At 48.2% G+C, this 27055-nt stretch overlaps 6 protein-coding genes across 6 annotated transcripts; 3 read left to right on the top strand and 3 right to left on the bottom strand.

Annotated features, from left to right (window-relative positions):
* Positions 1 to 519: 519 nt before the first annotated feature.
* Positions 520 to 1353, bottom strand: EDB91DRAFT_1339436 (uncharacterized protein; the record flags this gene model as incomplete). Its single annotated transcript, XM_041325667.1, has 5 exons — positions 520 to 573; positions 604 to 623; positions 677 to 833; positions 905 to 997; positions 1329 to 1353. 5 exons carry the CDS (start codon positions 1351 to 1353, stop codon positions 551 to 553), a joined length of 318 nt encoding a protein of 105 aa, XP_041171858.1. The 3' UTR covers positions 520 to 550.
* A 4033-nt stretch (positions 1354 to 5386) lies between these two features.
* EDB91DRAFT_1037992 (uncharacterized protein) lies at positions 5387 to 5698 on the top strand (the record flags this gene model as incomplete). The annotated part of the gene is made up of 1 exon (XM_041312842.1): positions 5387 to 5698. A coding segment is annotated over one exon (312 nt), but the record flags the coding sequence as incomplete, so codon positions are not given.
* Positions 5699 to 6305: 607 nt separating this feature from the next.
* On the top strand, positions 6306 to 7060 carry EDB91DRAFT_1163786 (uncharacterized protein). The gene is made up of 3 exons (XM_041319907.1): positions 6306 to 6829; positions 6880 to 6920; positions 6992 to 7060. The coding sequence occupies exons 1-3, from the start codon at positions 6411 to 6413 to the stop codon at positions 7048 to 7050; spliced, it is 519 nt and encodes a 172-aa protein (XP_041171856.1). The 5' UTR covers positions 6306 to 6410; the 3' UTR covers positions 7051 to 7060.
* Positions 7061 to 13364: 6304 nt separating this feature from the next.
* Positions 13365 to 15347, bottom strand: EDB91DRAFT_1086367 (cytochrome P450; the record flags this gene model as incomplete). Its single annotated transcript, XM_041316033.1, has 10 exons — positions 13365 to 13590; positions 13653 to 13775; positions 13828 to 13874; positions 13931 to 14052; positions 14104 to 14329; positions 14380 to 14578; positions 14671 to 14796; positions 14851 to 15029; positions 15056 to 15131; positions 15187 to 15347. 10 exons carry the CDS (start codon positions 15345 to 15347, stop codon positions 13365 to 13367), a joined length of 1485 nt encoding a protein of 494 aa, XP_041171855.1.
* A 2006-nt stretch (positions 15348 to 17353) lies between these two features.
* On the top strand, positions 17354 to 18965 carry EDB91DRAFT_890641 (uncharacterized protein). Its single transcript, XM_041328739.1, has 7 exons — positions 17354 to 17553; positions 17611 to 17787; positions 17843 to 17932; positions 18005 to 18211; positions 18260 to 18310; positions 18366 to 18561; positions 18617 to 18965. The coding sequence occupies exons 1-7, from the start codon at positions 17455 to 17457 to the stop codon at positions 18784 to 18786; spliced, it is 990 nt and encodes a 329-aa protein (XP_041171854.1). The 5' UTR covers positions 17354 to 17454; the 3' UTR covers positions 18787 to 18965.
* Positions 18966 to 23628: 4663 nt separating this feature from the next.
* On the bottom strand, positions 23629 to 25331 carry EDB91DRAFT_1061069 (cytochrome P450; the record flags this gene model as incomplete). Its single annotated transcript, XM_041314402.1, has 9 exons — positions 23629 to 23854; positions 23917 to 24039; positions 24092 to 24138; positions 24192 to 24313; positions 24365 to 24590; positions 24641 to 24890; positions 24943 to 25068; positions 25123 to 25259; positions 25308 to 25331. The coding sequence occupies 9 exons, from the start codon at positions 25329 to 25331 to the stop codon at positions 23629 to 23631; spliced, it is 1281 nt and encodes a 426-aa protein (XP_041171853.1).
* Positions 25332 to 27055: the final 1724 nt, after the last annotated feature.

Here is a 27055-nt window from a genome sequence, read left to right as displayed (position 1 = left end):
ACAATGTGGAGGGTGGATAGGAACCAGGGAGATATTTTGATAGAAGCGGAGATGGCGGAGGATAATGCAGAGGATAGGAAAAGGGGTGATAGGAGGATATTGATAGGGGCGGGGTAATAAGGGAAAGACTTAGAGCATGGCTCTAAGTCGGAGCAGAGGGTCGGAGGGTCGGAGGTGACAACAAGTTGAGACTTGTGTCCAGAGGAGGCAAGGTCCTACTGAGAATTCTCACAAGATGTAACTGCGAGAAGACAACATCAGGAAAATGTGGTAAGGCTATATAGCCACCCATAGCGCTATAGACTGCTATACAGACTCCATAGCCCTATAGCTCGTATAGCCAAGTGCCCAATTGTGCAGGCTTACTACACCAGTGTATAGTGCTATATAGCTCTATTAAAGTTGCTATAGCTGGGTGGAACATACCACAACTATTGTAGCTATTATAGCTCAAAACACAAAGCAAAAATTTCTCTTTATAGCTGTTTGTTGCCATGATAGTGTTCTCAAAATTAAAAAAAAGCGAAAATTCCAAATTATATTTCAACTACTACAATACATGTAAACTAATAACTACAAAACAGGCAAAAATGCGAAAATTACAGGAGGAAGAGGCAAGAGAACTAGAAGGAAGAATCAGAGAGGAAAGATGAATACAAAAAAAAGAAAGACTTACCAAATAGTGAAAATTGCGAAAATTCTTGAGGGAAGAGGAGGGAAGGGAGCTAGAAGGAGAGGATCAGACAGGAGGAAGTGAGAGTCAGAGAAAAGACTTGCCAAATGGTCAAAAATGCGAAAATAGTTGGGGGGAGGAGGAGCAGGAGGGAAGAGAGCTAGAAGGAGAGGGTTAGAAAAAAGATTAGTCAAATAGTCAAAAATGCGAAAATTATGGAGGGAGACTTACCAGAGTTCAAAGCACCAGCACCAGCACCAGCACCAACAACATCAACACCAAGAGAAGGATAGAGAAGCAAGAAGAAGAGAAGAGAGGCAAAAACTCGAAAATTGTAAGAAAAATATGGAAGATAATCTAATGAGGGGGCAGTGGGGGGGGGGAAGGAAAGAATGGGAAAAGACTTGTTGGTTGACCGCATTTTTGCTTACATAAGCAGTGCCAAACAAAGCCACAACACAAGACTTGGTGAATTTTCGAGTTTTTGGTTAATAGGACTAGGATTATGACAGTAAGAAAAAGACAATGAAATTGACTGTTAGCATTAGGATTTTGAATACACATAAGGTGAATTTTCGCATTTTTGCTTACATAAATAAGGTGTACCTTAACACTTTTGAACCCTTCAATTCCAAGTATTTTCCTTATAACTCACTAAGATCTTGACCTATTGAAGTCATTAGACTATGGATAGACTTCCCTTGACAAGGACTACAACTTTGATTTAATCGAAAAAAGTTCCCATGGTCAAGTTGCTTTCTTGAACCCTTCAATTTCGAGTATTTTCCTTATAACTCACTAGGATCTTAACCTATTGAAGTCATAAGACTATGGATAGACTTCCCTAGACAAGGACTACAACTTTGGTTTTCATCGAAAAAAGTTCCCACGGTCTACTGGGGTCTATAGTTGTTGAAATGTTTTACTTCTAAATACACTTACCAAACTTTATGGTAATATATAGACTTTCATGATGTCTATACTGGTCTATAGTGCTGTGATAGCTTGCCATAGACTGTACAGAGCTGTGGTGTGCTATCGGGGCTATATAGAGGATGGTCCTCTATATAGAGATATAGTTTTTCCTGATGAAGTAATATTAAGACTAAGGAAAAATATCTAAGTACAGGATATGTTATATACTTCTATGTGTGAGGCAGTGATCAGGATAACTATGTAGTAAAGCTATGTACCAAGGATATAGTTTGTAAGTACTTTACATAGGCGAAGACATAAGTCAGAGCGGATATCAATATGTACGCGTCGGATCAGCGATCGGGCGGTAATAGGATTTACTGGTGATCCGGAAGTGAGGGTCTATGTACTGAAAAGGAAAGCATATACCTAAAAGGGGAAAGATGTCCAGTTGAATGGAGAGATTATGGAAGGGGACCAGTTGAGTGGTTGAGCAGAATGTAGGGTGGAATGCGGACTTGTGATTGGGTGGAGCGGAGGATGAATGGAGTGGAGGGGGTCGGAAAGCGGAGCAGATATTGATATGGGAGTGGTCGGATCAGGTATATGACACCACCTTTCCAATATAGTAAAGTGTTACTTAAGACGTCTGCTCACCCTTATATTAAGCCAAAAAGCATTATTTGTGAAGACCAGCGGTCCAGACCAGCAAATTGAGTGACTTAGACACTAAGATATTGTAGCTCATATTACTAATGAGGTAGACCGCGTGAACGGCTACCCAAATCAGTAATACTGCGCCACACATGTTGCCGAAACCTTTGTGCTCACTGTGGGCAACAGCGAGCTCAAGTATTCTATCAATTCAATGTATTTTTACTTAATTTTTTTCACTGTACCATTGAATATATCATTAAATAATAGTTTACTTAAATTTTGAGACCAAGGGAAGGCTATAATAAGTGTACATGACATATATGAAAGGTAGGGGGCATGGTGGCTCCTACACCTCCTCCAGAGGCCCCAGTACATTGCCCTCTGGTCGAAAATATTTCAATTATATATAATAATATGTCTATATAACAAAAAAAGCGAAATGAAATCTCCTTAGAGCCAGGGAGGACATTCTGGTAAGAAAAAATGAGGAAAATGGGGGAGGGTGAGGGAGGAAGGAGGACTACATGGCCACTAGCATCACAATATCACATATGGAGGTGTTATAGACATCAGGGAGCAAGGGGAGAGTGAATAGAGGTACCAGGAGCACAAAAATGCGCCCCAAACCAGGAGGATTACTGTTGCTGGCACAGAACTTGATATAGCTACTCACCAGTGGAACAGGAGCACAAGCGGCGTTAATGGAGTGTATTTTGACCATATTAGAGTCATATGAGACGCTGTAATTGGCGAGGAATTGATTAGTAGATGTACAAGGGGAGAAACAACATAAAACATGAAAAATAGAGAGGAGACTTACCAGAGGGTCTAGAGCGAAAGTCCTGGTACTCTAGATAGTATAAGGCATCTATATAATTGACTGGAAACAGTTGAAATGGTAGGGATAAGGAGGAAGAGAAGTTAGAAACAAAAATCACCAAAAATGCGAACCATGAGGCTCACCAAGTCTGGGAGGTGCCCAGCATCTATAGTGATGGCAGGAAGGTCATAAGATAATGAAGGTGGTCCTAAATGAGTATTAGAACACATGGGAAGTGCTGTGGAGAAGGGTAGGGCGAGTTATTGAGTCAATGTTGAAGAGGGGTGAAAAGGCACTCACCTTGCCACCAGAGAGGCCCTGGGTGTGTATATGAACTAAAATACATCCTAGAAGAGTAGAAGACACTAAGAAATGTTGGTACAGCAAGTTTCAAGACCAACCAGTGAGTTGTGGTTGTGCTACAGTGAAAGTGAGTGATAATTGGTATAGTTGAACTTCGGACACATATGGTAACCCATGGCACAATTCACATATACACCTCTAACCACTGTTTTTATTGTAACTCAACCACAACTCATCAGTAGGTCCTGATGTTCGATCGGAGGCGTAGTGGGCCATCTGCTACTCCCAACATCCTGCAGAATCTCAACCTGCCACCGCAGTCACGAACCCACCTTGAGAATATCATTTGCGTTGGTATCATACCAGGCCCCACTCAACCCAAGGACATAGCTTCATTTCTCACTCCCTTGGATGACGAGCTCGCAGATCTTGCAATGGATGTCAAAACATTTGATTCCTCAGATTTGTCTAACTTCTACCTTTACGCATTTCTAATTTTCAAGAATGGTGACATCATTGCGATCGAAAAGCTGCTTGACATGAAAGGTCACAACAGCTACTGCCCATGTCAGTCATGTAAAATCAAGGGTGTTTGAAATATCACCGCTGGAGGCAAGGTCTACTATTCACCACTGATGACACCACAATGTGAACATCAAACTCGACCATCTGCAGATCCCTGCCAACTACAGATGCGTACCCATCATCATTTTATCTCTGTTGTAGAGAAAATCAACTCAGCTCGATCACAGAGGGAGAAAAACAACATCATGAAGCACTACGGCATACGAGGCCCACCTGCGCTCCGCCGTGTTGGTTCCTTGAACTATGCAATATGTGCTCCTTGGGAATGGATGCACCTTCTCCTCGAGAACGTGGTTCCTGGCCTTGTCAAGCTCTGGACAGGGCACTTCAAGGATCTAGATGAAGGGATAGGGAACTATGAGCTTGGGCCTCATATCTGGGAGGAAATTGGTCAAGAAACTGTTAATGCGATCAAAACAATTCCCGCATCCTTCATCCGCGTTCTTGGAAATATTGCTGAGAACCACTCAAGTTTTACAGCCAAATCATGGGGCTTTTGGTTCATTTACCTGGCACCCATCTTGTTGAAAGACCGCTTTCCAGATGACAAGTATTATGTACATATGTGCAAGCTTGTTAAGTGGATGAAAAGTACCATTAAGCTTGAGTTGACAACAGATGAAGTTGATGAATTAGAAGAAGGGTTTGCACAGTGGGTCCAGGAGTACAAAGAGTGAGTACATTCAACTGTCAAGTTATCACCTGCTGACCTGTACTTTTATGTCAGGTACTATTATCAATATGAAGAAGACCGTCTTTCAACATGCATGCTGCCCATTCATGGCTTGCTCCACGTGGCCAATGACATCAAGAACGCAGGTCCTGTCTGGGTTCACTGGACTTTCGTCATGGAGTGCTTTTGCCAGTTTGTGAAGTCAAACATCCGATCACGCCATCACCCTTGGAGCCAACTCTCACGACATATCTTGTATACTGCATACTTGAGTCAGCTCCAGACCAAATTTGATTTAGAGGACGAGCTTGAAACAATGAGTTATCGGAGAGCGCCTGGACTTCAAAGGAATGAAGTAATGATTGATGGATGTATGTGTTCAATTTTATTGTGGGGGTGATACTGAATGTACATCTACTAGATCCTGATCAGGTACTCCGAGCACCTCGTCGTCTCACTCATACACCAGATGCAGACACACGAAGGTGAATTGGTATATATTTCACTGCTATTTTTCAGAATAGATGTGGCTGGAGTCAAGTCATTGCCTTACTGCCAAAGAATATGCAAATCTGGGGAAAGATGCGAATCATCGGTGGTGATAATATCCGGACATCACTCACTCTCAAGAAAGCGACTCGTAACATGGAAACATACAGAAACAATAGTTACATTCGTGTGCGTGCAATCAGTACAACGTGGTTGTGACAACATATGTACTGACCTAACTCAGTATGAGGTTACTTATGATGGTGGACACACTGTCATCTCTTATGGGCATTTAGATCAAATCCTAGTTTGTGACCTCGGACCTGATGCAATCTGGGGTGAACTTCATAACACCTCTTGTATCCTTGCACTGGTTACTCCCTGCCAAACATATGAAGCCGATGCATCAAAGGATGTTGTTGAATTCAGAGCATATGCCCAACCTGTTATTACCGACATTCGTAATGTCAAAGCTACCGTGGGACATGTAGAAACAAGGAGGAGATGGGGAATCATTGATCGCAGTACTAACTTGGTAAATGTAGTCTTCGACAACCAAGATGCTACATTGGCCAGCTCAGAGGACTTTTGACTAGTTTCCCTAACTTGTAGATTGCTTTTTGCGTTATCATGGGTGTCCAATGCGACCATGTGTGATATACAGTAATATAACTATAATGCACTGAAAATCGGTTCACATGCACTGAAAAACAGTGTGTCAAAACTGTTTCAACTAAAATTCAGTGGTAGCGAAGATCCACTGAATTTCCAGGGCAACTGAAGTTCAGTGGTCAAATCCACTGAAGAAACGGCATTCAGTGGCATTATGCACTGAAGTTCAGGGCATTTACTATCCACAGTGTTACTGGGCATGGTTAAGCATCATCCTGCCATGAACAGGTGTCAGGCCATCAACACGACTGCCAAACCTGACCTCTAGCTCTCGGTTGACAGCTGCAGCCACAATAAGCTATGCGAATCTTTCAAGCATCTGAGCTGTCAGGATTGTCCAGTGCATCATATTTAAGCTTTTCAGGTGTTCTGGGTCCAGTAGACACAAATTCACCCAAATTGACACTATGTTTTCGAGGGTGTGAAATTGACATTGTCATTCACAGTAAATTTGCAGGGTAAATTTGCAGGGTAAATTTGCCGGGCAAATTTGCCTGGTGCAAATTCCCGGAACCCTAATCGCCATGAAGTTCTGCGAGAACAATATTCAGGACATAAAAGCAAGCCGTCTTCCTACCGTCCTTGTCGAACTTATTTGATCCCATATAATATCCTTACAAACAATGTGTTTCTCCTTCGTCCTCGCCGTCGTTGCTGCTTTGACAGCGTCAATATTTGCCGTCTTTCTTCATATTTTTCTTGTCTGCTACATAGAATACAGTCCTAAATATTTGCTTCCTTCGTACGTACTAATCAATCGCTTCCTCAGTCACGTTCGTCGTCTCTCCTTGCTCGTCATTTTGGTATACTCGGTCCACTTCTTTCGAAACTCTTTGCTTGTAGTGTCGAGGCCCATGGAGGAGAACGCGGTCCAGAACGCCAGTCCCAGTACATATTTGCAGCAAAGGGGCGCCGCAATCGCGGGCGCTGCAAAGTTACTACTAGTACTAGATCATCGTGTTCGACGTCCGCGGGCGCGTCACAAGGAACTGGTGGCCGGTCTGCATGAAGCCTACGCTGGACGCAGACATCTTGGGGACAGGTCTGCTCCAGGTCAACGTCTGCCAATGGATGTTCTGAAAGTGTTGGCAGGTCTGTCAAATGTTCGAACTTCGACCATAATCCCGCCCGCCGTCAGCTTCTCACTTGCTGCACTTACAGCCATCGCTGACATCATGATCTTTACTTCTAAACCTGCTTTCAGATGTCTTGTTGCCCGCCGCATCAACTGCAGCCTACTTACGGTTGGATATCCCGGATTGACATGTGACAGATCAAAGTTGACAGCTTGGAACTTTCCGACCAGTTATCTCACAGACTTCACACAGACTGGCTGTTCTCCACGTTAGGCGCTTGTCGATCCTGCATCCCATCCACCACCCTCCTTGTCCCTAAGTTTGCACGTAGTGAGCTCTTTAGACTCAGAGACTCAGCCGTGTTTTCACACTTACTCGATGAATCCTCCTCGGAAGAAGGTTTTTGGGTTGCTGCGGCGAAGTCGTTCAAATTTGCCAGTGGACAGCGGAACCAGTGAGATTGAGGTAATAAACATTACACTTAGATATTCTGGTTGTGTAAAATGATGTCGTTCCAGGCATCCTCTCTCCCGCCTTCGAGGGATGGATCTCTGAGTCGGAGAGGACTCTCGGTATTACAGGTTCCCAAGTTCTGGGGCAAGCATTCCTCTTGGAGCGCTCGACAGTCTCCAAACCCTGAACCCGCAGCCGCAAGTTCCAGCGCACCGAATCTCCTACCCGCTCAGACCACTCAGGTATGTGCAACACTTGGCACGTTCCACGTGCGCTGATTGCTACCAACTTCCGCAGGATCCTTCACCACTCACTGCTCCCACTCCCACTCCCGGACCAAATGCTGACCAGCCTTCCAATTCAGGCATTCCGAAGGTGAATTCGCAATTTGGATCATTGTTATCGTCTCTTTCGATAATGTACTAACATTCGTAATCAGGCCGAGCAACCTGACCCAAAGTTTGTGAATGACCGAATCGCCGATGCCACAAAAGGCGTTGCAGGGATGAAAAATGTCCCCGTAATGGCCCAAAATACTGCTTCCCAAACGAACAACTTGCAATTCATTCCCGATACGATCGACAGGTTCTCCGCAATACTTAAACCCCTGAAGGCATTCAACTCAATCGCTAATGTGCTTGCAGATGTACGGGCCTCTATCTGTATCTGTTACGTCACTAATCTTCGTGCATAGGCCCATCCCTATGCAAAGGTGGCATTGAGCATCTTCACTTACGCATCCCAGGTACGTTTGTTTTGTATGTTCAAGCTTGCAAGCTACTAAGAACGTCTGGTGGCAGATGATTCTCGATCAGGCAGACCGCGATGATGCTGTCTCTGGTTTGCTCTTGAAGATCTCTGAGGTCTATATTTTCATCACGGAAGAAGAGGGGCTCGCTACATCCATGCCAGCAATCTATGGGAAGATAGCGCGACAGACGCTTGTGTGCGCTGATTTTATCACCCATTACTCTCAGACGACGAGCGCCTGTGAGTCGATCTCACCACTGCGCTACCTACGACTCACTGTCACATCTTTGTACAGGGAAAAGACTTGGGATGCACGTCTTCAAAGAAACAGAGACCGTGATTCAAAGTTACAACGAGGTACTTGACAATCTCATGCAGCAATTCCGAGACAGAGCCGCTCGCGACACACTTGTGATTGTCCACCATATGGGTAAGAGTCGGCCTTCAGGTCTCGTTGAACCTTAGTTGACATTCTACTACCTGTGACATAGCCGAAACTCTGGACCTCGTCGACTTATTGGACTGTGCAGCGGGTGCTGGAGTCAATACGTCTAAATGTTGTCTGCCAAATACTCGGCAAGATCTTCTGACAGATATCAAGGATTGGATCAGCAGCACCGATGAGGGTGCCTCACGCGTCTTGTGGCTCTCCGGCACAGCAGGCAAGGGTAAATCTGCCATCGCACATACCATTGCCAACTGGTACACTGAGCAAGGTGGTCTTGGCTCATGCTTCTGCTTCGACCGCACGCAACAAGCAGATCGCGGCGAGAACAGAGTTTTGACTACCATCGCAAACGACTTAGCGGACTGCAATCCTATCATGCGGCGAGCCTTGGTGCAAGCGGTTCATGATAGCAATGGACTCAAGCGCACTTCAGACCTCACGAGACAATGGCAGGAATTAATCGTGGGACCAACAAGCAAAGTCTCGAAAGCCATCGCCGCACCAGTGCTGATCATCATCGAGGCGTTGGACGAGAGTGGCGACGCGAGTTCCCGGGAACAGATTCTTCGTCTGCTCGCTGGCGAGAACAGTTCTTCCTCCGCACCATCCGACATCCCACCAAACATCCGTATTCTTGTCACTTCCCGTCCATTGGAAGACATTAAAAACGCTCTGCACACCGCACCACATGTTCGCCATGTCTCCTTAGATGACATCTCGTCCGCGTCCACAGAACACGACATCCAGCTTTATATCACCAGTAGGCTGAAAGATCTACGCAACGTGTTCAATGATGAGCACTTCAAGACACTCGCTCTGAAATCCGACGGCATGTTTGAATGGGCTCGTCTTATATGCGAGTATATCAAGGGTACGAACAAAGTACGGCGCAATCCGATGAGCCGTTTCGACGACCTGGTTGCTGGAACATCCGCAAAAGGAACGCGTTTGTTGGATGATATATACATACGTATCTTGGGCGACAGCATGCCAGAGGACGAGCGCGAGGAAACGATCTCCATGTTTTCCTCTGTGATGGGCCAAATCCTTGCATCATCTGAACCGCTTCCCATGGCTGCGTTAACCGCGATGCGACTGCGTTTTCCACGCACAGATGACCATTACGGTGTGGATGAGGTCATTGGATCGCTGGGGTCGCTCTTGGCTGGAACCATAGACTCTCAAACTCCCATACGTCCCCTCCACGCGTCTTTCTACGACTTCCTCACAGACAGATCACGCAGCCACGACTTCTTCATTGATGTGTCATCGGTACAAAGAGACCTTGCCTTTGCCTCGCTTCGCATCATGGAGCGCGGACTTTGCTTCAACATCTGCTCTCTAGAGAGTTCTTACTTACCCAATTCTGCTGTCCCTGACTTGGAGAAACGAGTGAAAGAGTCCATTCCGACTGAACTATCATATTCATGTCGATTTTGGGGGACTCATTTGGGAACTACGTCCTTCGAACGATTACTCGCTGAAGAAATTGAAGCTTTCTTCGATGGGGAGCGCCTCCTTTGGTGGTTGGAAGCACTATGCCTGATGAAAAGCCTGGGCGGCTCGGTAGGGTGCCTCTCGTCTATCACACATTGGTTCAAGGTGCGTCGCTCGAGCTCGTTCTTAGGACTGAGAGATTCTTACAAGAAGTGGAATGGTCATAGGATCATGCCGAATATGCTCACGTCGACGACACTGCCAGGGACACCCAGCGCTTCGTTCGAACTTTCGCGACCACCATTTTACATTGCACTCCACATTTATACTTATCCGCTCTGCCGTTCGCTCCAATTCAGTCGAAGATATCTCAAAAGTTCGCTGCAAAGTTCTCTTGCACTCCCCGGATTGCCGCTGGTCATGCTGCAAATTGGCCTCTCATGCAAAAGATACTCCACGGGCATTCCTGGGTTTACTCGGTTGCGATGTCACCAGACGGAAAACTCGTTGCATGTGGTTCGGGTGACGGAATGATCCAGATGTGGGATTTGGAGACAGGCGAGGTGTTGTGTGCCCCTCTCCAAGGCCACACTGCCCCTGTTAGTTCTATCGCATTCTCGCTGGATGGAAAGCGTATCGTGTCAGGTTCAGATGACAAGACAATCCGTGTGTGGGATGCGGCGACTGGCAAAGCATTGGGTGTTCCTCTTCACGGGCACGATGGCACTGTTCAGTCTGTCGCAATCTCGTCAGATGGAAGGCACATTGTATCTGGTTCATCGGACACGACAATCGGGGTATGGGATGCAGAGACCGGCAAGGCATTGGGTCCCCGTCTCAAAGGACACACTAGTGGTGTTTTGTCTGTCACAATTTCGCCGGATGGAAAGCGCATTGTATCCGGTTCCTATGACAAAATGATCCGGGTATGGGATTTAGAGACTGGCGAAGCATTTGGTGCCCCACTCCAAGGCCACACTGGCGCTGTTTGGTCCGTCGCAATCTCGTCGAACGGACATCACATTGTGTCTGGTTCAGAGGACAAAATGATCCGAGTATGGGATTTGGAGACTGGCGAGGCATCTGGTGCCCCACTCCAAGGCCACGTTGGCGCTGTTTCGTCCGTCGCAATCTCGTCGGATGGAAATCGCATCGTGTCTAGTTCAGCGGACATGACCATCCGGGTGTGGGATATAGAGACTAGAAAGGCATTAGGATCCCCTCTCCAAGGCCACACTGATGTTGTTACGTCTGTCGTCATCTCGCCGGATGGAAATCACTTAGTTTCTGGTTCTTATGACAAGACAACTCGGGTGTGGGATGCCGACACAAGTACCAGCGAGGCACTGGGTGCCGCTCTCCGTGGTCACACTGCCACCATTAACTCTCTTGTGATCTCACCTGATGGACATCACATCATATCCGGCTCAGACGACAAAACCATCCGGGCGTGGGATATGGAGACTGGTGAGGCATTGGGTGCCCCTCTCCAAGGGCACACTGACGTCATTTGGTCGGTCGCAATTTCGCAGGATGGACATCGCATTGTGTCTGGCTCATTTGACAAGACCATTCGGATGTGGGATATGGAGACTGGCGAGGAATTGGGTTCCCCCCTCCAAGGGCACACTGACTGGGTTCGGTCTGTCGCAATCTCACAAGATGGGAGACACATTGTGTCTAGTTCAGATGATTGCACAGTCCGGGTGTGGGAGGCACAGACTGGAGTGGCAACGGGTGTCTCTCTCGAAGGCCACTCTGATCATGTTTTGTCTGTCACAATCTCGCCGGACGGAAACTGCATAGTTTCTGGCTCAAGTGACAACACAATCCGGGTGTGGGGAATGGGGTCAGGCAAGGCATTGAGCGCCCCTCTCCAAGGTCATACCAACACCGTCCGCTCTGTCGCAATATCATCGGATGGGCGTCGCATCGTGTCTAGCTCGGCTGATAAGACCATCCAGGTGTGGGATATAGGAACTGGCAAGGCATTAGGTGTTGCTCTCCGAGGCCACACAGAGCCTGTTAACTCTGTTGTAATTTCGCCAGATGGAAAATGCATTGTATCCGGTTCAGATGACAGGACCATCCGAGTGTGGGATATGGAGACTGGGGGGGCAGTGGGTGCCCCGCTCCGAGGGCACACTGGATATGTTTCTTCTATTGCAATCTCGCCTAACGGCAAATGTGTTGTGTCTGGTTCATCTGATAACACCATTCGGGTATGGGATCTAGACATTCTCAACCGGCGCCAACCCTTCGAAGCACCTGCAATATGTTTTTCGTCCAACCAGACCCATGCTCTTTGTTCCTCCTCTTCCTTTCTCCAACATTCTTACACTCCAGCCTCTCTCGCCCTCACCGAGGACGGATGGGTTGTAGGGCCCGACGGACGACTCTTCTTTTGGATCCCAATCCACGTATACCCAGCCATACATTTTCCAGGCAACACACTGGTGATACACAATCAAGCCTCCCAGCTCGATTTAAGTTGTTTCGCCCACGGCACGTCATGGCACAAGTGTCGGGAACAGAAGGATTCCTTGTCTTCGTGATCATCTCCGGTAGGTAGCGACAACATATGTGCGTGTCATGACTAATAGAAGTACAACACAGATCTACAGTCTACGCAGAACTTGTACACTACATATTTGCGATTTCTTGATCCATGGCCTTCACTTGTATTTCTTCTACTGCACCGAGTCTCACAATATCATTTTGGGCCTGCACAAGGATTTCATTCATGCCTTCGCTCCCACGAAATGTTATATACATATTTGCTATATGCCTTGCCGTACTGCAATCCAATCGTTGTTATAAGTCCTCCCTAGATTCAGGTTGTCTACCATGGTCGGTCTGTAGAAGTTAGAATGCAAAGGACGACTATCCTGAGCTCAGGCTTGTCGTTATGTTTATGATTCGATCAACGAATAGGCACTACCCGCCTCATCAAACCCAGTACGCGATGCATCCTCAGCTAGGTTGAAGAGCCCTCGGTATTCTATGTTGACTATATACGAGTGTTCTTGGCGTTTGAAGTCAGTCGCCTGCGTCTTGTCTCATAATAACCTGGTATGTGGTCTGCTACGGAAGACTTGTCTTGTGTGAAGTAAACTTTATCACATACAGATGAGGTTTGTTGGGCTTCCTGCCGTGATGAAAAGGTACTGTCAGAGATATTCAGAGTGGAATACTCGACGCAGGCAATACCGATGCTTTTATCTTCATCAGCCTCACCTAACGCTGTCGCATTGTCTCGAACTGATTCTACGAAGACCATGCTCCGTGTCACATCTACCGCAGACACCAAAACGAATATGATTTCAATATTAAGCCGAAGAGCCGCTCGTACCAAAATACCAACGAAAGTATTACATCCAAGTTCACAATAAACCACGCTCAAGATCAAGAACCTACAACCCCTCCCCATACTTCCCCATCACCCCCCTCAATGACGCCTCATCCCCAAACCTCGGCTCAAAACACGCAGCAAACGGCTTAGGATGTGCAATAACACCATCCACAAAACCCGACTCATCAATCGGGTTCTCAGGGTCCTGCGTGATCTTGAAAGACCACAAGAGGAGTGCAGCGTTGATGAAGATCGAGCGGTTGGCTATATGTTGTCCTGGGCAGATTCTGCATGTCGTACATCGTATTTTAGTATGTAGGCAACTGAGTTTAATATCAGGGACAAGTACCTGCGTCCAAAACCGAATGAAGGGAACTTGAGGTCGTCCCGGATTGTGCCGTCGGTGTTGAGCCACCTCTGAGGATCGAACTGGTCAGGGTTGGTGTAGACGCTTGGGTCACGGGAGATTGCCCTGTTAAAAGGTGATCAGTACATATATCGCATAGAATGGATGTTAGTCGTACCAGTGGTTGCCAAAGACGATAGCACCTTCTGGGATACACATGTTCTTCTGCTCAACAATACGATCAGAATCAACGAATCAGGCCAGAACACTGGAAGACGCACGTATGGGATATCAGTCAAGGCACGGTGTGCGAATCCAAGAGTTGTCACGGGTCTCCAGCGAAGACATTCCAGCATGAATGCTTCAATCTGCGGGGGGGAGTTGAAGTCGTCGAATGTGGGAGCTGCAACAAAGTTGAGATTTCACTCAGATGAATGACGATATTTCGACTTACCTCTGTCACGCCCAATGACGACGTCCAGTTCTTCTTGCACTTTCTCCTGAGCCTTGGGATAGCATGCAGAAGCCATGACGAGAACCATAATCGCAACAGCAATCGTGTCCGAACCAGCGCCAAAGAGAGATCCAGCGAGATAAGCCATTTCTTCGTCCGAGAGCTTGTGCGAAGACTGGTTCTCAAGAAGATAACGAGCAAACGGGGGGCCAGCTTTGCCAGTCGCCTACGAAGAACAGTCAGGTACTAATCAGGAAAGAAGTGGAACGAACCAACCAATTCTCTCGAAACGCGATCAAGTTGGTCATGGAAGAGCTGACTCTCTTCCCTTCTCCACTGCTCCAACTCGGTTGCATATCCCGGAACGTATTTTAATATCTGGTAGCGCTCTACCAGTAATGCACCAGGTCGCATGAGCATTTGGAAGCGCTTGAGCATTTTGTGGATGACGATGATCTGTGGCGGTGGGTGTCGACTTGCCATACGTGACACGCAAGATGACGGAGGCGGCGTAGCTTGAGTTGAATGTATAAGTCATCATAAAACAACGCATAGAGTGCGACACACCGATTCGCAGCTGTTTGGTGTCCTTGAGGGTTATTAAGGATATCGAAGATGACATCACGGGCAGCGTCCATCTGGATTGGCGCATAGGATGCTGCAGCTTTCGCTTGAAGGTGAGTGTGAGCCGCTCTGAATTACATAATTTCAGTAAAACAGGTCGTTAAGAGGAGATGTCAACCCAACCTGCGAAGTCTGCGGAACTGCTTTCCTGCGGGTACAAGGATCAAACGCAGCCCGCACGACAAGATCTCTCCTGCCGCAACTGCACGAGGACGGTCCGCTAGTAGACCACCTTCTTTCTCCATTATATCGACAGTTCCTGTGCAGGTGGGTATGTACTCGGCAACCAGTATTGGGACTATCTTACCTAGTGTCTGCCAATGATGACCATGATCTTAGGCCCGATCCGAAGCGAGATCACGGGTCCATAGGTATTGATCCATTCTGCAAACTGCTGAGATTGACTATGATGCGTTTCCCGTTAGTGTCCATATAAAGTTTCGTATTTTATGTACTCACTTGGTTCTTGGCAGAGGAGTTCCGAATAGCCAATGTCCAGGAGGACCAGGAGGAAGAGGCAGGCGTGACTTTGAGCGTATCTTAGCGTGGAGGACCTTGCCTGCCAGAGCGAGAGCGACCAAGGCTCCTAGAACCTTGAATCCAAATGTCAAGTCGAACATCTTCTACAAGGGCAAATACAGTGACTTAGTACAAGAGAGAAGACGGAGGAATGAAAGGTGCTGAACGCATAGTGCAGCAGCTGAGTTTTATGCTAGACGAGGCTGACAGTCGCTTGACGCTGGCCAGTGCTAATGGGAGACCAAGCCTGTTGGGTGATGGACTGACGGTTAGTGCGGCTTTGGGACAACTCGGTCAGTTGTCATGAGACGCAACTGGTATGACAAATTGACAAATATCGATGTCCTGATCCACCGCGGCGTTCGCAGTGGAGATATCCAACTTGCTGGAACAATCGAAACTTCTGGTCAATTGACGCGCATCCAGCTGCAGCGTGTTCTTTCAAGGTTCAACTTGACGCAAAAGAATCGATTTTTCGAAGAGAAGTCTTTAAGAGACGCGTGTTCACGAGGCCTAGGATGTGTAGCCATTTTCCAGCAAAGTGCGGTTGCTAGTATGGTAGACGGTGTCAAGGCTAACTTGATTATGATCGAGTGCAATAGCCCCTTGAAAAAAATGAAACCTCAGCCACAAGCGCGTTTTTCCATAAACGCGACGTACCGTAACATCCAGCGCGTTCAGCCTTACTATTCTCGTTCGTAAATGACTGTGATAGATAAGGCGTGCATAATGACACGATGAAGCAGGTCCGTTCATAGAATACCTAATTTGTGTCCTCCATACTAATATTCAATCGCTTCCTTAGTCACGTTCGTCGTCTCTCCTTGCTCATGATCGCAAGTCATTTTGGGTAAGCACGCTGGTACTACTGATAGATCATCGAACTTTTACTTCTCAACAGATGTGACAATGCACTATGAGTTTTCTGCATGTGTACTACTGAATCATAAAAAACCAATCGTATCCACGAAGTATTCTTGCAACTTCTGATTGGAAAATGCCCCAGCTGACAGCATCATGGCATGAATAACACGTCGTTTGATACATTGTATAGCAGGTACATGCTGCCTCCAGTTGTCTCAAAGGGTTTGGTACTTGTATGGTCTGCAGCATGCCGCAACCGCACCCGATAATCGTAGCTTAACGCAGGGACCAAGGAGGACAGGATGACATCTATGTCTGTCAGGACTCAGTTTGGTAGTACTAGTAGGAGTCACTCAAAGTTGTCCTGTCACGAACGGAGTGACGGTCTGTATAACCGTGGGTGAACCAAGTTCTCAAAATGTTAGGAAGATGTGAGGAAGGATCAATTATGTTTCCCGTAAGATAGGTTCTACATCGCCATGAAGTTCTGCCAGAACAATATTCAGGACATAAAAGCAAGCCGTCTTCCTACCGTCCTTGTCGAATTTATTTGATCCCATATAATATCCTTACAAACAATGCGTTTCCTTCGTCCTCGCCGTCGTTGCTGCTTTGGCAGCGTCAATATCTGCCAGTGATGCTGATAGCAGCATTTGTTATTGTCCCGAAATTTGCTCCGCAAAAGCGAAAAAAACAAATTGTCCAGTACAGTCCTAAATATTTGCGTCCTTCGTACGTACTAATCAATCGCTTCCTCAGTCACGTTCGTCGTCTCTCCTTGCTCGTCATTTTGGTATACTCGGTCCACTTCTTTCGAAACTCTTTGCTTGTAGTGTCGAGGCCCATGGAGGAGAACGCAGTCCAGACCGCCAGTCCCAGTGCATATTTGCAGCAAAGGGGCGCCGCAATCGCGGGCGCTGCAAAGTTACTACTAGTACTAGATCATCGTGTTCGACGTCGGCGGGCGCGTCACAAGGAACTGGCAAGCATGTACAAATAAAGGCGTAGGCACGGCACACCAGCGAAATGTTATCTACTCATATCATGATGTGCTGGTGTGCAATTGGTTGTGTGCTGGTAGCTACCAAGATTAAATAAACTTTGTCCTTCACTCGCGTGAGCAGCTCTGTGACGGTCTTGGATAAGATTCCACCTTGCCAATCGATCACCCAGTCCAGTGGTACATGATAGTCACTGCGGCAGTTGCCAGCGGTGGGCGCTTCCAAACGCACGTTCGATTCCCTGCGGACAGGCGTCTGTTTCCTTGTGTGCCATCCACCACCAAGTTTACACATAGTGACCTCTTTAGACTCAGAGACTCAGCTGTGCTTTCAAGCTTGCTCGATGAATCCTTCTCGGAAGAAGCCCTTTGGGACTGGGTGGCTAAGGCGAAACCGCTCGAATCCTCATTCCCCAGTGGGGAGCGAAGCCAGTGAAATTGAAGTATTAAACATTCCACTTATATATAAGTACTAGTTGTGTTTAACGATCTCGTTCTAGACGTCCTCTTTCCCGCCTTCACGGGATGAATCTCCCGGAAAACCTCCAGGGCTGTTTCGAAAGTTGTGGGGCAAGGCAAACAAGCGTTCAGCTCGAAGCGCTCGACAGTCATCAAACCCTGAACCCGCGGTTGCAAGTTCCAGCGCACCGGATCTCCTACCGACTCAGACCACTCAGGTATGTGCAACACTTGGCACGTTCCACGTGCGCTGATTGCTACCAACTTCCGCAGAATCCTTCACCACTCACTGCTCCCACTCACACTCCCACTCCCACTCCCGAACCGAATCTTGACCAGCCTTCCAATTCAGGCATTCCGAAGGTGAATTCGATCATTGCAATTCGGATCATTGTTATCCGTCTCCATCAATAATGTACTAACGTTCGCAATCAGGCCGAGCAACCTGACCCAAAGTCTGTGAATAAAAGAATCATTGATGCCACCAAAGGCGTTGCAGGCATGAAAAACGTCCCCGTAATGGCCCAAAATGCTGCTTCGCAAACAAACAACCTGCAGTCCGTTCCCGATACGATCGACACGTTCTCCGCGATACTTAAACCCTTGAAGGCATTTAACTCAATCGCTAATGTCCTTGCAGACGTACGGGCCTCTATCTGTATCTTTTACGTCACTGATCTTCGTGCATAGGCCCATCCCTATGCAAAGGTGGCATTGAGCATCTTCACTTACGCATCCCAGGTACGTTTGTTTTGTATGTTCAAGCTTGCAAGTTATTAAGAACGTCTGGTGGCAGATGATTCTCGATCAGGCAGACCGCGATGCTGCTGTTTCTGGTTTGCTCTCGAAGATCTCTGAGGTCTATACTTTCATCACGGAAGAGGAGGCGTTGGCCAGTGTTCCATCCATGCCAGTGATTTATGGGAAGATAGCGCGACAGACGCTAGAGTGCGCGGATTTCATCGCTCATTACTCTGAGACGACGAGCGCCTGTGAGTCGAACTCACCACTGCGCTACCTATGACTCATTGTTACATCTTTGTACAGGGAAAAGACTTGGAAAGCATGCCTTCAAAGAAACTCAGGCCGCGATCGAAAGTTACAACGAGGTTCTCGACAGTCTCATGCAGCAATTCCGAGACAGAGCCGCTCGCGACACACTTGTGATTGTCCACCATATGGGTAAGAGTCGGCCTTCAGGTCTCGTTGAGCCGTAGCTGACATTCTACTACCTGTGACATAGCCGAGACTCTGGACCTCGTCGACTTATTGGACTGTGCAGCGGGTGCCGGAGTCAATACGTCTAAATGTTGTCTGCCAAATACTCGGCAAGAACTTCTGACGGATATCAAGAGTTGGGTCAGCAGCACCGATGAGGGTGCCTCACGCGTCTTGTGGCTCTCCGGCACAGCAGGCAAGGGTAAATCTGCCATCGCACATACCATTGCCAACTGGTACACTGAGCAAGGTGGTCTTGGCTCATGCTTCTGCTTCGACCGCACGCAACAAGCAGATCGCGGCGAGAACAGAGTTTTGACTACCATCGCAAACGACTTAGCGGACTGCAATCCTATCATGCGGCGAGCCTTGGTGCAAGCGGTTCATGATAGCAATGGACTCAAGCGCACTTCAGACCTCACGAGACAATGGCAGGAATTAATCGTGGGACCAACAAGCAAAGTCTCGAAAGCCATCGCCGCACCAGTGCTGATCATCATCGAGGCGTTGGACGAGAGTGGCGACGCGAGTTCCCGGGAACAGATTCTTCGTCTGCTCGCCGGCGAGAACAGTTCTTCCTCCGCACCATCCGACATCCCACCAAACATCCGTATTCTTGTCACTTCCCGTCCATTGGAAGACATTAAAAACGCTCTGCACACCGCGCCACATGTTCGCCATGTCTCCTTAGATGACATCTCATCCGCGTCCACAGAACACGACATCCAGCTTTATATCGCCAACAGACTGGGAGGTCTACGCAACGTGTTCGATGATGAGCACTTCAAGACACTCGCTCTGAAATCCGACGGCATGTTTGAATGGGCTCGTCTTATATGCGAGTATATCAAGGGTACGAACAGGGTTGGCCTGGATCCTATGGATAAGTTCGAAGCTGTGGTTACTGGAACATCTGAAAAAGGAACACGTCTGTTGGATTTTATGTATGCACGCATCTTGGAAGAGACACTGCCTTCAGATGAGCGCGGGGAGGCTATCCCCGTGTTTCGCTCAGTGATGGGGCAAATCCTTGCATTACTGGAACCACTCCCCATGACTGCATTGACCGCCATGCGACTGCATTTTTCACCCGGTGCTTGCCGTTACAAAGTGCAGCGGGTTATTGGGCCACTAGGGTCGCTGTTGGCCGGGACCATGGACTCCCAAACTCCCATACGACCCCTCCACGCATCCTTCTACGACTTCCTCACAGACAAATCACGGAGCCAAGACTTCTTCATCGACGTGTCGTCGGTACAACGCGACCTTGCCTTTGCCTCGTTTCGGGTCATGGAGCGCGGACTTCGCTTCAACATCTGCTCTTTAGAGAATTCTTACTTACCCAATTCTGCTGTCCCTGACTTGGAGAAACGAGTGAAAGAGTCCATTCCAGCTGTGCTGTCATATTCATGTCGATTTTGGGGGACTCATTTGGGAGCTACGTCCTTCGAGTCATCGCTCGCTAAAGAAATTGAAGCTTTCTTCGACGGGGAGCGCCTCCTTTGGTGGTTGGAAGCACTATGCCTGATGAAAAGCCTGGGCAGCTCGCTGGGGTGCCTCTCGTCTATCACACGTTGGTTTAAGGTGCGTGGCTCGAGCTCGTTCTTAGGACCGATAGATTCTTACAAGAAGTGGAATGGTCGTAGGATCATGCCGAATATGCTCACGTCGACGACACTGCCAGGGACACCCAGCGCTTCGTTCGAACTTTCGCGACCACCATTTTACATTCCACTCCACATTTATACTTATCCGCTCTACCGTTCACTCCAATTCAGTCGAAGATATCTCAAAAGTTCGCTGCAAAGTTCCCTTGCACTCCCCGGATTGCCGCTGGTCATGCTGCAAATTGGCCTCTCATGCAAAAGATACTCCACGGGCATTCCAGGGTTCTCTCTGTTGCGATATCACCAGACGGAAAACGCATTGCATGTGGTTCAGAAGACGGAATGATCCAGATGTGGGATTTAGAGACAGGCGAGGCATTGGGTGCCCCTCTCCAAGGCCACACTGCCCATGTTAATTCTATCGCATTCTCGCCGGATGGAAAGCGTATCGTGTCAGGTTCAGCGGACAAGACAATCCGGGTGTGGGATGCGGCGACTGGCAAAGCATTGGGTGTCCCTCTTCAAGGGCACACTAGGGCTGTTCAGGTCTAGTCGCAATCTCGTCAGACTGGAAAGCACATTGTATCTGGTTCATCGGACATGACAATCGGGGTATGGGATGCAGAGACCGGCAAGGCATTGGGTCCCCGTCTCAAAGGACACACTGATGAGGTTTTGTCTGTCGCAATTTCGCCGGATGGAAAGCGCATTGTATCCGGTTCCTATGATAAAATGATCCGGGTATGGGATTTAGAGACTGGCGAAGCATTTGGTGCCCCACTCCAAGGCCACACTGGCGCTGTTTGGTCCATCGCAATCTCGTCGAACGGACATCACATTGTGTCTGGTTCAGACGACAAAATGATCCGGGTATGGGATTTGGAGACTGGCGAGGCATTTGGTGCCCCACTCCAAGGTCCACACTGCCCCAATTTTATCCGTCGCAATCTCGTCGGATGGAAATCAGCATCGTGTCCTAGTTCAAGCGGACACTGACCATCCAGGGTGTGGGATATGGAGACTAGAAAGGCATTAGGATCCCCTCTCCAAGGCCACACTGATAGTGTTACGTCTGTCGTCATCTCGCCGGATGGAAATCACTTAGTTTCTGGTTCAATTGACAAGACAATTCGGGTGTGGGATGCCAACACAAGTACTAGCGAGCCATTGGGCACCGCTCTCCGGGGTCACACTGCCACCATCAACTCTCTTGTGATCTCGCCTGATGGATGTCACATTGTATCTGGTTCAGACGACAACACCATCTGTGTGTGGGATATGGAGACTGGTGAGGCATTGGGTGCCCCTCTCCAAGGGCACACGGACTCTGTTCAGTCGGTCGCAATCTCACCGGATGGACACTGCATTGTGTCTGGCTCATCTGACCAGACCATCCGGATGTGGGATATAGAGACTGGCAAGGAATTGGGTTCCCCTTTCCAAGGGCACACTGACCGGGTTTGGTCTGTTGCAATCTCACAGGATGGGAGACATATTGTGTCTAGTTCAGATGACCGCACAGTCCGGGTGTGGGAGGCACAGACTGGAGTGGCAACGGGTGTCTCTCTCGAAGGCCACTCTGATCATGTTTTGTCTGTCACAATCTCGCCGGACGGAAACTGCATAGTTTCTGGCTCAAGTGACAACACAATCCGGGTGTGGGGAATGGGGTCAGGCAAGGCATTGGGTGCCCCTCTCCGAGGTCATACCAACACCATCTCCTCTGTCGCAATATCGTCGGATGGGCGTCGCATCGTGTCTGGCTCGGCTGATAAGACCATCCGGGTGTGGGATATGGGAACTAGCAAGACATTGGGTGTGGCTCTCCGAGGCCACACAGAGCCTGTTAGCTCTGTTTTAATCTCGCCAGATGGAAATTGCATTGTATCCGGTTCATATGACAGGACCATCCGAGTGTGGGATATGGAGACTGGGGAGGCAGTGGGTGCCCCTCTCCGAGGGCACACTGGACCCATTCGGTCTGTTGCAATCTCACCCAACGGCAAACACATTGTGTCTGGTTCATCCGATAACACCATCCGGGTATGGGATCTAGACATTCTCAACCGCCACCAACCCTCCGAAGCACCTGCAATATGTTTTTCGTCCAACCAGACCCACGCTCTTAGTTCCCCGTCCTCCTTTCTCCAACATTCTTACACTCCAGCCTCTCTCGCCCTCACCGAGGACGGATGGGTTGTAGGGCCCGACGGACGGCTCCTCTTTTGGATCCCGATCCACGTATACCCAGCTATACAATTTCCAGGCAACACACTGGTGATACACAATCAAGCCTCCCAGCTCGATTTAAGTTGTTTCGCCCACGGCACGTCATGGCACAAGTGTCGGGAACAGAAGGTTTCCCTGTCTTCGTGATCATCTCCGGTAGGTAGCGACAACATATGTGCGTGTCATGACTAATAGAAGTACAACATAAATCTACAGTCTCTGAAGAACTTGTACACTACATATTTGCGATTTCTTGATCCATGGCCTTCACTTGTATTTCTTCTACTGCACCGAGTCTCACAATATCATTTGGGCCTGCACAAGGATTTCATTCATGCCTTCGCTCCCACGAAACGTTATATACATATTTGCTATATGCCTTGCCGTACTGCAATCCAATCGTTGTTATAAGTCCTCCCTAGATTCAGGTTGTCTACCATGGTCGGTCTGTAGAAGTTAGAATGCAAAGGACGACTATCCTGAGCTCAGGCTTGTCGTTATGTTTATGATTCGATCAACGAATAGGCACTACCCGCCTCATCAAACCCAGTACGCGATGCATCCTCAGCTAGGTTGAAGAGCCCCCGGTATTCTATGTTGACTATATACGAGTGTTCTTGGCGTTTGAAGTCAGTCGCCTGCGTCTTGTCTCATAATAACCTGGTATGTGGTCTGCTACGGAAGACTTGTCTTGTGTGAAGTTAACTTTATCATATACAGACGAGGTTTGCTGGGCTTCCTGCCGTGATGAAAAGGTACTGTCAGAGATATTCAGAGTGGAATACTCGACGCAGGCAATACCGATGCTTTTATCTTCATCAGCCTCACCTAACGCTGTCGCATTGTCTCGAACTGATTCTACGAAGACCATGCTCCATGTCACATCTACCGCAGACACCAAAACGAATATGATTTCAATATTAAGCTGAAGAGCTGCTCGTACCAAAATACCAACGAAAGTATTACATCCCAAGTTCACAATAAACCACGCTCAAGATCAAGAACCTACAATCCCTCACCATACCTCCCCATCACCCCCCTCAATGACGCCTCATCCCCAAACCTCGGCTCAAAACACGCAGCAAATGGCTTAGGATGCGCAATAACACCATCCACAAAACCCGACTCATCAATCGGGTTCTCAGGGTCCTGCGTGATGTTGAAAGACCACAAGAGGAGCGCAGCATTGATGAAGATCGAGCGGTTTGCTATATGTTGTCCTGGGCAGATTCTGCATGTCGCACGTCGCATTTTAGTATGTAGGCAACTGGGTTTAATATCAGGGACAAGTACCTGCGTCCAAAACCGAATGAAGGGAACTTGAGGTCATCCCGAATTTTGCCGTCGGCGTTGAGCCACCTCTGAGGATCGAACTGGTCAGGGTTGGGGTAGACGCTTGGATCACGGGAGATTGCCCTGTTAAAAGGTGATCAGCACATATACCGCATAGAATGGATGTTAGTCGTACCAGTGGTTGCCAAAGACGATAGCACCTTCTGGGATACACATATTCTTCTGCTCAGGCAGTTAGAACAAAAAAAAACATGACAGAGCACCGAAAAACGTACGTATGGGATATCAGTCAGTGCACGGTGTGCGAACCCGAGAGTCGTCACGGGTCTCCAGCGAAGACATTCCAGCATGAATGCTTCAATCTGCGGGAGGGAGTTGTAGTCGTCGAATGTGGGAGCTGTAACAAAGTTGACATTTCGCTCAGATGAATAACGATATTTCGACTTACCTCTGTCACGACCAATGACGACGTCCAGTTCTTCTTGCACTTTCTCCTGAGCCTTAGGATAGCATGCAGAAGCCATGACGAGAACCATAATCGCAACAGCAGTCGTGTCTGAACCGGCGCCAAAGAGCGACCCAGCAAGATAAGCCATTTCTTCGTCCGAGAGCTTGTGCGAAGACTGGTTCTCAAGAAGATAACGAGCAAACGAGGGGCCAGCTTTGCCAGTCGCCTACGAAGAACAGTCAGGTACTGATCAGGAAAGAAGTGGAACGAACCAACCAATTCTCTCGAAACACGATCAAGCTGGTCATGGAAGAGCTGACTCTCTTCCCTTCTCCACTGCTCTAACTCGGTTCCATATCCCGGAACGTATTTTAATATCGGGTAGCGCTCTACCAGTAATGCACCAGGTCGCATCAGCATTTGGAAGCGCTTGAGCATTTTCTGGATGACGATGATCTCGGGGGCGTCTGTGGCTGTGGGGGTCGACTTGCCATACGTGACACGCAAGATGACGGAGGCGGCGTAGCTTTAGTTGAATGCATAAGTCATCATAAAACAACACATTGAGTGCAACACACCGATTCGCAGCTGCTTGGTGTCCTTTAGGGTTATTAAGGATATCGAGGATGACATTACGGGCAGCATCCATCTGGATGGGCGCATAGGATTCTGCAGCTTTCGCTTGAAGGTGAGTATGAGCCGCTCTGAATCACATGATTTCAGTAAAACTGGTCGTTAAGAGGAGATGTCAACCCAACCTGCGAAGTCTGCGGAACTGCTCTCCTGCGGGTGCAAGGATCAAACGCAGCCCGCGCGACAAGATCTCTCCTGCCGCAACTGCACGAGGACGGTCGGCTAGTAGACCACCTTCTTTCTCCATTATGTCGACAGATTCCTATGCAGGTGAGTATGTACTTGGTGACCAGTATTGGAACCATCTTACCTGGTGTCTGCCAATGATGACCATGATCTTAGGCCCGATCCGAAGCGAGATCACGGGTCCATAGGTATTGATCCATTCTGCAAACTGCTGAGATTGACTATGATGCGTTTCCCGTTAGTGTCCACATAGAGTTTCGTATTTTATGTACTCACTTAGTTCTTGGCAGAGGAGTTCCGAATAGCCAATGTCCAGGAGGACCGGGAGGAAGAGGCAGGCGTGACTTTGAGCGTATCTTAGCGCGGAGGAGCTTGCCGGCGAGAACGACAGCGACCAATGCTCCTAGGGCCTTGAACCCAAATGTCAAGTCGAACATCCTCTAATAGTTTATAAGGGCAAATACAGTAAAACTTAGTACAAGAGAGGACGGAGGAATGAAAGGTACTGACCGCGTGGTGCAGCAGCTGAGTTTTATGTCGGACGAGGCTGACAGGCGCTTGACGCTGACCAGTGCTGATGGGAGACCAAGCCTATTGGGTGATGGACTGACGGTTAGTGCGGCTTTGGGACAGCTCAGCCAGTTGTCATGAGACGCAACTGGTATGACAAATTGACAAATATCGATGTCCTGATCCACCGCGGCGTTCGCAGTGGAGATATCCAACTTGCTGGAACAATTGAAACTTCTGGTCAATTGAGGCGCATCCAGCAGCTGCAGCGGCGTGTTCTTTCGAGGTTCAATTTGGCGCAAAAGAATTGGTTTTTCGAAGAGAAGTCTTTAAGAGACGCGTGTTCACGAGGCCTAGGATGTATAGCCATTTGCCAGCAAGGTGCGGTTGCTAGTATGGTAGACGGCGTCAAGGCTAACTTGATTTAGAGAATTGATGATCTACCTTGGATATGTTCCCACTCTATATACACTGCCATCTTACGGACGTAAACTTACTGCTCTTCCGCCGCGTCACACTAGGCTATCGTCCGGCATTCCTCTTGTGGAGAAAGAGCCAAGCGTATTAGACCCATGCATGTCAGGTCACCTAGTGCGATCAGTTCAAGGCCTGGCGCCTTTGAGCGGGCGGAAGATCCCGTCCCTTCCTAGTTCGCTCCGTGTTAGCGGCTCTTTGTCCTCGATGAGCGGACAGTCCGGGACTAGTATATATATATATGACATCAAGCTCCAGACCCGCACCACTAACAGGCCTCACCACCCAGGGAAAACAACCCACATAGTAACTGGTCGTCGTCCGACCCGCTGCCCCAGTGCGCTCATCGCATCTTTCATGATGGCACTCTGTCACAGTGCCAAGATGAGATAAGTACAGATGCAACGCCTAGCTCCAAAGTACTACTAGCAACGACCAGTCCCTTTTGGTACCGGCGAGGGCCAACAAAAGGAGTGGAACAACTTGCAATCAAATGGTTTAAAGTAAATTAATCGAACTTTTTTTTTTTCGAGTTCGGGTAGACGTTTTAGAGGAAAACGGTTCGATTGATTTCCTCACACAGCGCCTGGTCCGAGACCGTAACATATCAACGATCCGTGAATTGAGCAATGCAAACTTCATCAACTCGGTGAGTCCCTTTCATACCTCTACGTCTTCTTAACTTGTTACAGGTCATCAAAAACGACCCTGACATCAGCAACCTTTTTCCAATTTTTACCTCAACGATGCAGCTCTTCGATGAATGCAGGGACGGTCTGATCTCGATACGTGTCTACTGAACAAATCAAACATATGAAAACCACTGAACGCGTTCTAGAACAACAATATTGTCATCGTATCTGCCAAGGGTATCGGATGCTCTGGTCA

The sequence above is a fragment of the Suillus paluster genome, assembly GCF_016628075.1.
Source record: "Suillus paluster strain FC165 chromosome Unknown EDB91scaffold_93, whole genome shotgun sequence".
NCBI lineage: Eukaryota > Fungi > Basidiomycota > Agaricomycetes > Boletales > Suillaceae > Suillus > Suillus paluster.
This window is presented reverse-complemented; position numbering and strand designations above follow the sequence as displayed.